The sequence below is a fragment of the Amphiura filiformis genome, chromosome 16, assembly GCF_039555335.1.
Source record: "Amphiura filiformis chromosome 16, Afil_fr2py, whole genome shotgun sequence".
Classification (NCBI taxonomy): domain Eukaryota; kingdom Metazoa; phylum Echinodermata; class Ophiuroidea; order Amphilepidida; family Amphiuridae; genus Amphiura; species Amphiura filiformis.
The window spans coordinates 56,216,148-56,230,785 of record NC_092643.1 but is presented as its reverse complement, the minus strand read 5'-3'; the positions used below and the strand labels follow the sequence as shown (position 1 = coordinate 56,230,785).

At 36.3% G+C, this 14,638-nt stretch overlaps 1 protein-coding gene across 1 annotated transcript in view; it reads left to right on the top strand.

Annotated features, from left to right (window-relative positions):
- Window positions 1-11,863, top strand: part of LOC140136238 (solute carrier family 12 member 4-like) — a 160,968-nt gene extending 149,105 nt beyond the window's left edge. Inside the window, 4 exon segments of the mRNA XM_072157962.1 lie at window positions 824-1,125; window positions 3,056-3,187; window positions 6,021-6,141; window positions 6,143-11,863. Coding sequence (XP_072014063.1) covers window positions 824-1,125; window positions 3,056-3,187; window positions 6,021-6,141; window positions 6,143-6,244 — 657 coding nt within the window. The 3' untranslated portion in view covers window positions 6,245-11,863.
- Window positions 11,864-14,638: the final 2,775 nt, after the last annotated feature.

The window sequence follows — 14,638 nt, the reverse complement described above, 5'->3', positions numbered from 1 at the left end:
ATTTTATTGCCAAAATGTATGTGTTTTCTTATATTTTCAGTCCATATTTTGCATTTTTACTCTGGTTTTTTTTAGCTCTTTTTTTTTTTTAGCAATTTTCATCATTTTTGGTCTGTGCCTGTGGCCTCTCCTACCCTTCTTTTATGCTACATAGTCCTAAGGAAGTGAAAATAATTTTTTCTTTCTTCTTCATGCTGAGCAAATTCAGACAAAAAGATTAATTCCAAATAAAGTATAAAAATAGTGCCCAATGTTGTTGAGTTTGTATTGGTGTAGATTAGTGTTGTGTGTTCTTCAGTAGAATGCTAATGAAGACCATATAGTTATATATTTTTCGCATGGGAGAACCAAACTACACTAGCTTCCAAAGAAGAATTGGGCTATTTTATTTTAAAATACACTCTACCCATGTGGACGATTTTGGAAATATCTGCCACATGTGGACTATGAATTTTAAATGGAATTAACACATCAGCAACTCCATTTGAAACTCACTCTTCCTCAGGGGAAGATTCAGGTTGAATCTTTCTCAGAGGGTGTATGAAATTAAAATGGAGCAACCTAATGTGCTAATTCCATCTGAAATTCATACTCCCCATGTGGCAGATATTTCCAAAATTTTCCACAGGGGTAGTGTGGATTTTAAATGGAATAGCCCATTGGGTCTCTAGCTCATCAACAGACACATGCTGTTAATAAGTGACTGATTGAGGATTGTTTATCTGGTGATTCTGGTCATAAGGAGTAATAGAAGTTGTCATCTACAATATACCTCTCACCTACCAGCCATTAATGCAGCCAACTATTATATTGTTTTTTACAGGTACAAAGTGTGATAGACTTGCATCACCTTGCATCCGGTACCGACTTGAATGTGCAGAGAGAACGCAAAGTGCGCTTCCAACAACAAGAATCGTCACCTTTTGATGAAGAAGTCATTAAAGATAATGAAGAAAATGAAGAAGATGAGGGCGGGGAGAAAGTTATAGAGGAGACTCCCCTGGCTGATGTGAGTCTACCCAGTGAATCAGGGAGTGCAGAGAACACCCCTAGGGAAGAAGATACTTCCCAGAATGAGGCAAAGAAAGACGACGATGATGATGAGAAGTTGCTGAACTTAAAACCGTAAGTAAAACATGATTATACTTCATCTCAGTAATTTATTCATACTTGACTACTGAAGTAGTACAAACCTGTTAATTGGAGTGTTGCTTTTTTAACATGAAAATTATTCTGAGTAACTTACAGAAGTCTTATTCATGGCTTTAATTTTTAGCTCAATTGTGGGTCTATACGTCCCTGATATGAGAAAAACACAGTCTGAGTTTTGCCATATCAGGGCCCGATAGAGCTAATGAGATACCATCAATTTAGGGCAAGTGTCTGTTTTGACCAATTTAACCAATTCTATTTTTCATTCTTCTACATCTTAGTATGTGAGCTGGCATTTTGTGGTAATTGTCTTTGCCAATTAGTGCAACAGAGTTGTTTGTTCGCTGTTTTAAAAAAAATGGTCAGGAAGTGGATTTTTTCCAAGCATTTTTTGTCGTGAAGAAATAGATCAAATTCCAACCAAAGGTAGTAAAATGACCTGGTGGTGTATCAGTCTCTATTACAATCCTGCTATCACATAGAAATACCAGGGAACTGCAGAATGCTTGTCTGCAATGCATAGTGTTTTGACTTGGTTACCAAGCAAATCTCATGCTGATAATCTGCAAAATAGACCCAATAAACGGCTCTTTTCAGAGCCACCAAACCTTTCACATTAGCAGATAGGCGAGGTCTGCTTGTTTTCTGTTGACAAGGGATAGTGTTCAGTGAATGGCTCTTTTCAGAGCCATCAGGCAAGGGGTGGCCTACATGACTCATTCTTAGATACTTTGTTCAGAAGAAGTCAGAGCTACTCCTGACGAAAACTTGACAGTTCTAAACTTGTCCGACGGCAAACCCACTAAAAACTTAATAATAATTGATAGACCAAATAATTGACCCTATTTACTTGATCACTTTTTGCATTTGGGACTATACATTCCGTTTCATGATTTAGAGGTCAATGTGTAAATGCAGAATTCGGGGAGAACAATTTTATGAACAAAATCCCAAGCTACCAGAAAGTTTAGGTGATGAAAATAATTGTATTGCATGTGCAATTTGTTTTTATCATGTGTTTTTTGATGTTTTTATAAGTAAAAATTTTGTAGTTGTTACCATTGACGCAACCTTTTGGGATAAATCATACAAGATACACGAGTCGGGTTTGATTGGAAAATGTCAGTGTAAAACTAAATGAAATTTGATTCATTCAATGTTATCCTCAATTAAGCATTTATTCCAACAAAACGATGCTTGGTCTGTTCCAGTTGAAATCCATACACCTCTTATGGAAGACATGACCTTAATCTTCCACACATGGAGTGCAGACTTCAAATGGGGTTACCTGAATGGGTGACTCCATTTGAAATTGACACTCCCTGAGTGGGCAATGAACTACATGTTTTCCATACGGGGTGTATGGATTTCAACTGGAATAGCCCATCTATCCAATGTGAGACACTAAGATCCACAACATGCTCATCTATCAGGGCAAAGTTCTTTAACCCCAATACATTTACACATTCATTGAATGACCTTTGAAAAATTGAATACAAAAACTCATACTCTGCAACTTGAGGTCAAATTTTGCATTATGATTGTTTAATTGAGGTTATTGGACTATGCCATTGGGTTGAGGCCATTGTGGTCCTTAGTGAGACTAGACAGATAGTTTTGTTATCCAAATAATTTCAATTGTAGTTTCATGTCTCACATTGTTTGTTCCTTATGGCTTATAATAAAGTGATTACTGTTAAAGTAAAATAAATACATAGTAATTATGATACACATTATTTTATGAAGACATATTACTTGTTGTTACTTGTTTTATGTTATTTTTTTCATTTCATTATTTGATCATATTTATTGTCATTGAAATTCTTCTCATGCATATTCAGGTTTGATTTCTGATCATTGTTTTTGTCCATATTGAGTGTAATTTTGATTTGTTCTCATTCAGTGCTATTCTGAGTGAGGATATGCCCACGTCCGCGCCTACTAAGCCCGCTGCACTGGAGCTATCGTCCGACATTCCAAACATAGAAATCACCTCACCCGAGGGTGAGGTGAACGAACTTCACAACTATGAATTGTAAGACATCGGCCATTCGTTACAAATGATCACCACCGTTTATTGTTTTTATGAAAACCTCCCTCTAGTAAGTGTCGGTAGTCAAAACATGCCTAGTCTTTACTTAGTTGGTAGTGGTGTTACTGCTGATTGGGCTGTTCCAATTGAATTCCTTACACCCCCTATGGAAGACATGTCCTTAATCTTCCACACAGGGAGTGTGAATTTTAAATGGAGTTACCTGAATGGTTGACTCCATTTGAAATCGACACCCCTTCTGTGGGAGATTAAGATCATGTCTTTCATAGGGGGTTATGGAATTTGATTTACAGTATCAAGTTCTGGGCATTGGTCTAATTAAAGTATCCCGGGACTTTGGATCAATGCCGGCAACAGTGTACTGTGAAATCTGTATGCATTAACACCAAGTGAAAACAGAAAATAGACGAGTATAACGCTACAGAAGTTTTTCTAGCAAATCTAAGAAAACATATTTGGTAGAATTGAAATAGATAAGATAAAGTCACATTAATTATAGAAAATTGACTTGGAAGTATAATACATTTGAAGATATAGAATGACTATAATTATGCTATATATCACAACTTGATCAAATGGTTAAGTAACATTTAATATGATGATATGATAGTATACCCGTTACTTTCTTTCTAATACTGAAGTAATTAGGCAAGCAACTGATGTTTCTGGTCCGTATACTTGTTTTGTGCTTGTACATTCAACACAAGAAATTAGATTATATAGCCAGCACTGAATGTTTCAGAACAAAGTGTTTTGACCGCCGCCTTATGTCATTGAGTACAGTCATGGATAACTACTGGTCATCCATGTGCTATCCACCTCTTCAGATAGCCTCCAATGTCCCCAATCTCTCCGCCAAGTACTAACAGAAATGGTGATGGTACTCCCATCGTATTAGCACATCAACCTTTATTTGCATCAAAATATTACCATTCTGTATGTTTTTTTAATGTTTACAATTCAACATACACAATAGCATCCTTGAATGTTTGCGTCGATTATTTATATCTTAAATATGTCATGTTTTTGCCCTTATAGACCTCAATATTAGACATGTGTTGTAACATTGCATTACCGCAATGTTTGCTTTTATTGAGAAAGCATATGCATGGAATATTTGTATCCGAATAGCTTGTTATGTGTTCATGTAACAGTGCTGTGATGGTGACTCGTCTTGGGGATGACACTGACTTTGACTCAACTTTGGACTTGACTCGATATGTGTGAAATGACTCATTTTCAGCTCGCTGTTTGTGACATGCCGATGTATTCCGTTATTGGCTGTTTCCATTCAGAATTTGATATATGATAACTTATTTTCATAGAGTGTAGTGTAAAGTGTAGATCTAGCATTGTCAATGTTATTGCATGCTTCTGAATTTCATGTCATCCAGTCAGGTTAGTATTACATATAACTTTTCCTTATTATGTTTTGTGTTACTTTAGATATTTGTTACAATATCCAATGTTTGTATATGTTGACTGTTTGGAGAACAAATGTGTTAACTGGTAAGGCTGGTTGGAGCACAAAAAGGGTAACTACCTTTGTTTCACCTGAGCAGTTACACTTTTTGTGTTCCAAGCAGCCTTAGCAGTTAAAAGGTTTTATGCTCCAAATAGTCGGTGTGTACACTTATTAATCATGCCAGATTTGATTGTTTTTTGAAAAATTTCAAACAATATGAGTTGAACCTTTCAACTTGTGCGTGTGTAAATGTGTGTGGGGTGAACATTTCTTGGTGTGGGGTGAGTGTGTACATATGTAAGGGTGTGTGGAGGGTGTTTGTGTGTGTTAACATGGAGTGCCAGACTGTTTGAGATTTTCAGCTCTGTTCCCATTGTGGCATTTGCCCAACGTGGGGCCAGACCCTAACATTCAGGAGAGAGTTTGCGACTGTGAATGGGCGTGTGTGTATGCGTGTGTCTGGGGATTGTGGTAATTAAGGAGATGTGCTGTCTGTACACATGTGGGGTTGGTGTGTAAGGGTGGGGTGTGTGTGGAACAATGCTGTGTTGGGTATAAGAGTGTGCATCTGAGATGCATGATGAGTATTAGCTTTAATGCCATAATAGTAATCAAAGCAAAATACTCTTTTATGCATCCTGTTTCCTAATCAAGCATCTAGAATTCTTAAATTGAAAACCATAAAGGTTGTCATCTTGATAATTTTGAATATTTCTATTCATCCAAACCCTACTTTTCTGCACATTCAGGGTTTGCATACAAACCAGTCAGTTTATATGTTAATTTTTATGGCATTGTTTTCAATTAATACTGAATCCGGTATCACAACCCTCTGCAATTATTCAAGTCCAAATTGGATTTGATACGTTCAATTTGCATCTAGGAAGGTGATTTAGCACATCATTTACAACCCGGTACTGGTTCATATCGTCAGCCTGCTACGCTTTTTGCATCATTTTTTGTAATTTTGAGAACAAAGTACAAAATATGGTTCAAGCATGCATTTAAACACATTATTTACCAATCTTTGCACAAGAACAAATGATAATGATACAAATGAAAGGGAATAATCCGAAATAATCAGGGTGATTACGTAACTGATGCATGCTTGAACCACATTTTGTTCTTTGTTCTCAAAATTACAAAAAATGACTTAGGCAATTAGCGTAGCAGGCTGTCGATATGTCAAAATTTGCAACTTGCCATTCGCAAAATAAATCTCTAAAATCTTTTATTTAATACAAATTAAACAATTTCCACCAAACAAAAGATAAGCTGACAGCCTTTATTTGAAAATAAAATCCAAGTGTTGTGTCTAATTTATGTCTGTGTATCTTATTTTTTTCAAAGGTCTGAAAGCAATGTGAGACGGATGCACACAGCTGTTAAACTCAACGAGGTCATCGTGGAAAAATCGCACAAAGCACAGCTAGTGATCCTCAATCTTCCAGGTCCTCCAAAAGCAAAAGCACGAACATAACTACATGGAATACCTCGAGGTGCTCACAGAAGGTCTGGAACGAGTCCTCATGGTCAGGGGAGGAGGCCGTGAGGTCATTACTATCTACTCATGAGAGAGGGCAGCAGATAGACTACCCATAATGCAATATTCTAGACCAGCAGTGCATCATATAGCAATTTTTAATGTGTGGAATAAAGCGTATGTATTGACTGAGAGGGGGCGCATAGTTTTGTAAAAATTATTGGCATGAAAGCGTTTGACAATGAACAACATATGGAATTTGATGCAATGTATATGTTTTATGAATGCAATTTTTAAAAATGTAGTGTTATAAATATGGGTATGTATGCACCTTGAAATAATAATAAAATAATAATTATAAGGTCTGAAAAGGTTTGGTTACTATAATATATATAAATCAGAAGGGACTTATTTTATGGTAACATGTTTGGTAACCTTAGATATGCAGTTTTTCAATTTTATGGGACCATTCTGAAAATAGTGATTCAAACCTTTTTAAGCCTTATAATGATGCTCGCATATATACTACATTGTTTAGGGAGCTATGCTATTGACTTCGCAGATTGACTTGGTCCATCTGTCTGTACGCCTCTCTGTAGACGTCACACTGGGTCAGAAGCAGGAAATCTGCAGCTTCGTTTCAAAATTCAATTTTGAAGGCAGAACACTATTTGTGGTGGCAATTTATTAGCATACCAGGTACTTTATTTCCAGATGTTCAAAGTAAGCTTAAATATTAATAGGTTTATATACCATATAAAAGGATGAAAAGACACTAACTTCCCCCAATGGATCATTTCACCAACTCATATTTTGAAATGTGTGTAATTTAAGTAATAGTTATACAATAGTTAATTCTGCCAAAGATGATGTAAACAATGGGCGATTCCCGTTGAAATCTGTACACCCCCTATGGAAGACATGACCTTAATCTCCCACACAGGGGGTGTAAATTTCAAATGGGGTTACCTGAATGGGTGACTCCATTTGAAATTTGCACGCCCTCTGTGGATGATTAAGGTCATGTCTTCCATAGAGAGTGTAAGGATTTCAACTGGAATAGCCCATTGATATAGGATCAAAATCAGTTTGGGAATCAATGTAAAGGGGTTAGATTGTACTCTAGATGAGTGTGTTTTATTATCATCAATTATGATAGATATTGCCAACCATTAGAAGTTGTTGGAATTAATGCAACTCCTACATAGTGCTTATACTATTCTTATTGGCATTAGTATTTGAATTGTTGGACGCAAATGCAAGTATTTTATGGTGGCATCATAATTATACAAATTACCAAGACCAACCTATTTTAATAGTTATTCCATATTGGGTAAACAGTATATCATTTTATTAATGCTGTAAAATGAGTTTTCCACACAATAAGTTGTTTAAGACCAAAAGAAAATCAAGTTCTTTTCTGCAGATAAATTTGCTGTATCAGAACTTGACATGCTATGTAGTCAATAGGAACCAAAGGTAGTATACAAATATTGACTGCTCATGTTCAGGTACAGTTAAGTCCCATAGGTATAATATTATAAAAATTCCCTCCTTTCACACATTTTTAACTTCCAAAAGAACATGGTGCATGTAGTAAATAACTCTAATTGTGATAACTTCAAGACAGTAATATTATAGGCAAACAGAATGCATTTTGTAGTATATAGTTGTCTTCAAACTGTGGATCCTCGGGTTTCTCTCCCGGATGTCAGTTTGACCAAAATTCCTCTCCACAATACAATGGGTGTATTTAGGCAGTCAAGTTGGCGTAGTTGATGGGTATCAGACTTCGGTGCGAGAGGTCCAGAGTTTGAACCCTGGTGTGGTTGGAAAATGTTCTTGTGAAAATAATTCAGCTAACTTAAAATTCCCCTGGACATGGAATTAGCCGTCTTATTACCTCGTTTATACTTGTACATTACTCGGGGAGCTTATCCTGATTTGCGATGGTTATATTTGGTAGACTAGGAGACTGCACCTATATTGAGCTGTGTTCCTGAATGTTGTATGATAGTGATTAGGTGTGTCTTGGTCCACAGTGGTCAGTGAAAATATGTAAAGTTTGGAGAGGCCTGTGGGTTGGCTTCATGCACTATAAAGCCCCAAAGTTATTATTTATTATATAACAAAGAAGATGAATTAACCTCCAAGCTCTGCTATTGTTATGCAATACGCCTATTACCTTGTGGGAAGGAATTTTGGTTGAACGGACTTTGGATAAAGAAACCCAGGATCCACATATATTATTAGTGTCAAATGATATGAAAGCCATATTGTGCCTTGAACGAAGTAAATTGGGCTATTGCAGTTGAAATACATACACCCCCTATGGAAGACATGACCTTAATCTTCCATGCAGGGAGTGTGAATTTCAAATGGAACTACTGGAACAGGTGACTCCATTTGAAATCTGCAACCCTTGTGTTGGAGATTAAGGTCATGTCTTACATAGGGGGTGTATGGATTTCACCTGGAATAGCCCATTGTCAATGTGTGGGTTGACTGCAAGAAGGCTGTATGTGCTTTGTTATTATCACACAGTTACAGCCTTCTTGTATTCAACCTACATAGTGTTTTTGTGTGTCATTGTTACATTATGGATCTGACAAGCTACAAGTAAATTAAGTAATTCTTGGCCAAGCTTGAACGTACCTGTTGCGTCCATGAAGCGTACTAAGCGTATACACACTAAGGCGCATGTATGCTTTCTTCTGTACCACACTATGTATGTGTGTGTTTATCGTGTAGTCACTAGCGTTCGGAGTGTTCGAACTTGGCCAAGAATTACCTAATTTACCTGCAGGGACTGATCACTAAGCATATTTCCCAATGATAATACAGACCCTCTTGTGTGTATATTGGTATTGAAGTGGATTTTGACAGCCACAGTGACATGCCTGACAGGGGCAGTGGGTGACACCTCCTCCGACAACTCAAAGATAAAAAGGAAATAATCCTTGTTCTTAGTACTGTTTAAATACGCACACATTTTTTGCACGCTTTGCACGAAAATGAACCCAATGTGAAAATGTTCGCGAGCTGTGCGTGCAGATATCCTAGTAAAATTTGCCCAAAATAATGCTCACTGGGTAAATTTTTTTGGCCCCATATCACAACTTAACATGGATTTGGACTTTCCTGTAGTTTTTCACTGTGAGCAAAAAAAGTGAACAATTTTAGGACCTGTATATTACATTGAGGTATGTAATGAGGACCTAAACATGTTGGCTTGAAAAGGGGTAAATGAAACTACAAACAAATTATTTTCAGTAGTTTTTCACTTTTATGGTAGCCCAGCATCAAGAATCAAAATAATATAATTATACAAGCTGGTTGTGATTTTGAAGGAACAGGCGTTTTTTTAGTCTTATGTAATGTTTCTGATGCAATGTGATGTTTCGGCCATGAAGAGACATTCCTGTTCTCTTCTACTTCCACATTTCAACCAACTCTTTTGTCATGTACCAAAATTGTAGCGATACCATCCATAAAATATATGTGCCAAACAAAGCAACTAAGAATATATATATTTATGATTGTGAGGCAACAAATAATGCTCAATACCTCAATTGTTTTTCAATTTTTTCCACCTAGCTTAGTTTTACTTCTTCCGAATATGCTATGGACCCAAAAAGCCTCGCATTCCTGTGGTTTGGAGTCCTCAATTGTCTTTAGCATGATGAACAACTTTAACCCTTTGAACCCTGGCCTACCACGTAGTCCCGTACATCAAACCCTGAGCTTCCTAATGCACTCGAAAATCGCCGCAGCATTTTGCCCGTCACGCCAACAGAAAATGTCCCGGCCCCTGAACCCCGGTCTCCCAGATGGCCACAGGATTCCGATGTAAACAAAACATATCGCAATTGATGTTACGTGAGCCGCTTTAGCGACTCTTCGGGTTTTTGACACACCATGGTAGAAGCCTCTATAGCGGCTCATCGGGACTACGGTACAGGTTACCGTGAGCCGTTATGGCGGCTCGTCGGGTTCAAAGGGTTAAGGTTTAAATACAGTATTTGTGGCACGATCTGGTCCATCAATGCCAAAGGCGGCAAATTTTATATTGAGATAAAAGCAAAAATATGGAGTAAAAAACAATGAAATATATAAGAAAATAGACATCACAAAACTTCATAACTTTAGAACCAAGTGTGCTAAACCTTTGGTGTTTTCGGTATATAATAGCCTAATATTTGTAGAAGGTAATTATTATAGAAACTCAATTTTCAAAAATGCCTCCTCTGGCCTCCATGCACCAGATTGTGTCGCAAATCAAGTGTGTCTCATCTCAAGTTGAGAATAATGCCATGTCGGATTTTGCAGTGGCAGTTTCGATTTTGTGTGTGCTAACCTAATCCCACAGGGCGTATTCACACACGGAGGAGGGCGATTTGTCCATACGCTCACCCGTCGCTGGTGATGCAAATGCGTATCACACACTGATGGCATACTGAGCCACTCTCACCAGCTCTGAACATTTTTTTCTGTGGAACTCGTTCTCCATAAGAAAGACTATGCATACTGTTTATCAGAAATTCCAAAATTGTTGGTAATTATTCGCTCACAATTTTGTGAATTATTTATTTGTTTTTATTGATAAATTCATATGTGATATGATCAAGCAACATGGCTGCGAGGTCATCCATATATATTGTTGACCTTGATATAATATGTTACCAAACCAGAGCTGCACTTTTACAGCCGTAGATTAAATAATGTCTTTGTGCAGTCTATGTACCTACAATCTTAGAAAAAAGTACTTGGAACACTTGGCACACTTTGTCGAAATTCTGTGCAGAATTTGTTATGATCATGGAAAGATGTATATTGTACAAATATGACATCTACAATAATGATTTGCCCCTCCCCTCTCGCCATCAATCAATGTTGGAACACACTGGAAAACTGCTGAAGATTTTGGCATTCCTTAACATTGAACAGGGGAAAGGGGTAGTAGTTTTCTGTTCTGTGCATAAAAGTGTTCCATGACATTTTTTTTTCCAAGATTGTAAATGTACCTAACACATTGCACAATTGCAAACTGCTGTATGTGGATGATCTGCCATCAAATAAACCAAATGGTCTATTCCAGTCAAAATCCATACACCCCCTATCACTGCCAACTCAAAAGGTCCTTAGATGGGAAAATCAACCTCAGATAAATCCTCTACTTCAATGAGGAATTGTGCCTCTTCCACACAGGGAGTATAGATTTCAAATGGAGTCACCCGTTCAGATAACCCCATTTGAAATTTACACTCCCTGTGTGGGAGATTAAGATCATGTCATCCATAGGGGGTGTATGGATTTCAACTAGAATAGCCAATTGTTTGATCGTATCACATATGGGAGAAATAACTACTTAAATACTATATGAGTGTGAAAATTTGTATCTCTAAAAATGTGCATGTTTATACACTGCAACTTTATTTACTTTTTTTTAATTTATGTACAAAAAGAAGAAGTGTTATCATTTGATACCAGTAGCTTATTTATGTGATATAAATACTTGATATAAATAGCTGTATATAACATTTGTTATTGCAAGTTGATCAACATTAATTCTGTAGAAATTCAGTTATGTATGTGTGTTTGTATACAATGAGTTCAGTTTCTATTTATTATGTGTGTAGATGGTTTGTGTTCCGTTCAATTATATTCATTTCAATTATATATCCATTCAATTAATTATATTCCACATAAAGTAAAATGTAAAAAAAAATAACATAATTGGAGTAATTTTTTTTTTTTTTTTTTTTTTTTTTGGATAAACCAACTTCTGGTCTATTCAACATTATCAAATGTGATGCGATCAAGCAAAAGCAGTCGGAACTCGGAAATATTAAATTTTCGGGTTTTTTTGTAGAACAGTAAAAAGCATTTACAAATTTTGATTTTGCATAAAACACCATTGAAATTGAACAACCAGTTCCAAAAATATGAGCAATTAAAGAGTGTTCAAAACAACAGGAAACAAAAGGAAATATTTCCTTTGTATGGCTATATCTCAAAATCAATATTTCCGAGTTCCGACTGATTTTGCTTGATCGCATCACAAATGTGTGTAGTTGCTTAGTAAAGCTTTTTGAATAATTTTCCACCATTTTGTAAGATTTCAACCTGATGCTTCCAGTATGTCGTGAAAATTTTATTCTTGAATCTGATATTGTCAAAATGGCACAATTTTTGTACAAAATACTATGTGGAAATTCTAGCCAATACATGTATGCCCACCTTTTCCACTATGTGAGAAGGATGTTAAGGTTCACATGTTCACATGTCTGTGAACTGATACCTAAAGAACACCCCTCTACTCAAATGGAACAAGTGAAAATAATCCACTGAATAGATATGAGAGTGCATTAATAATTTAATATGCTGTATAATAATTCATAATGCTGTATCTTGAGTCAAAGGTCAGGGAGTTTGAACTTTTGGTGACCATACAGGTGACATTCAGGAACACAGGCAAACTTATGAAACTAACAACATAATGACAATGTTACAAAAGTCGAAGCTTGGCTAGTTGTCAGGCTTCCTGAGCCAGCAGGCTAGCCCTACCAATGTGGATCCATTGTATCGATTTATCTTTGTAGGACTAATTTGGCTTAAGCATGATGGCTTAAGAAGCCTGACCATTAGCCATGCTTCAAGAAACCGACCCATTGAAGTCCATGCATTGAAGGTATAGACAGCTATGTAAAGGTCGTCAGCATGACATAATTTTTGTCCATCTTGTGGGTAAATCAATATAATTACCTTCCAGCACTGTAAAAGAAATCATGCGATAACCTGGAGACGAGTACATGGATTATTTGCATTATAACAATCAAAAGGAAATGCAACCATATTGATTTTTTTTTCAATGTCATGTATATCTTGGCATTAACAGCTGATATCTAGGAGATAATGCTGATGCAACTTAAGCCAGCTTTACCAGCTTTCACCCATAGGATGGTGAAAGGCTGATGGCCTCAATTCCATAAGCTGTGTAACCTGTGTCTTGATACTAGGCTAAACTCTTGAGTACGCTTACATGAAAGTAATACCTAAAAGCCAAACTGGTAATGTTTTTGAAGTCTCGGCCCTCTAGTTGCAAAGAAATGGTACAGCCCAGGAAGTGAGATAATCTGTAAGCTGCTTTGTTGCAGTGACATGTATGCAGAAAATTTAATGCAATACCATTGCTGAAGCCAAAGCACTTGAAACCCAGGAAACACAAAAATGTTTTATTTCAAATGCTATCAATTTGTTTTGGTCAAAACGTTTGAATATAAACATTTAAATTTTGGGGTTATATAAAGGTCATGGAAATGTTTTTTAAAACTGTCTTATATGAAAAAACAATGCAAAAACATTTTAAACATGTCAAAATGTTATTGTAAAATGTTATTTTTTTAAACATTTTGCAAAATATTTTGTCAACACTTGTATAACATTAAGTTTTGAAAATGTTTGTGAATGTTATGAAAATGCTTTATACCCTTTATATAACCCTTCATTTAAGCATTTTCTGCAAAACATTTTGTGTATGCTGGGAAAGATAGAATTGCATGAATTAATACAAGAATTCATGATATAATAATAGCCCAACCATATGCATGCAAATATAGTTCATATTTTGCATTGTTAAGTATACTCACAGTGCTCGGTTTAATGCTAAAAGTATGCAAAAAGTGCAGAACTCAGTTAGAAAAAGCATCTTGGAAGAAGCTAATCTGAATTATTAAACAAGACAAAGACGTAGTTTTTAATACGATTTGTCACTTCATAATGATATTTTTAAATATGATAAATGAAATTAATTATATAACAACATATAATCATTACTATGAAGTTACAACTATTTAATATGATGTAGCTATGAGCTTTTCCTCTAGAAGAACCACACTGCTCAAGGAAAGCTCAAGTTTTCTTCTCTTACTGTTTTCTACAAAGGCTGACTAGGTGAACCAGTTTTCTAACCTACATATCGACTGCTCAGTCCCAGAGGTAGACAAGTGCAAAAGCCATGTGTAGATGAGTACAATATACTGTGTGTAAGTTGCCAAATGTTCACAGGGCAGCTATTGCACTTACCCACTTCTGGCACTGAGCAGTCAATATATTTGATATTACTTACGTGTGTGTGCAATTTTCAGGAAAATACTGAATTTAGAGATCCATTGTTGCTATTAACTAACCAAAAATGTAATGCGCTATTCCAGTTGAAATCAATACACCCCTAATGGAAGATATGACCTTAATATCCCACACAAAGAGTGGATTTCATATAAGGTTACCTGAGTGACTCCATTTGAAGTCTACACCCCCCTGTGTGGGAGATTAAGGTCGTGTCTTCCATGGGGGTGTATGGATTTCAACTTGAATAACCAAATTAGATTATCTTGCAAATAATTGTATCTAAGTTTGGATTCGAAAGATTATAATACTTCATGACGGTTTTCACTCAAGACTGCAGCTACCAATAGTGGTAACT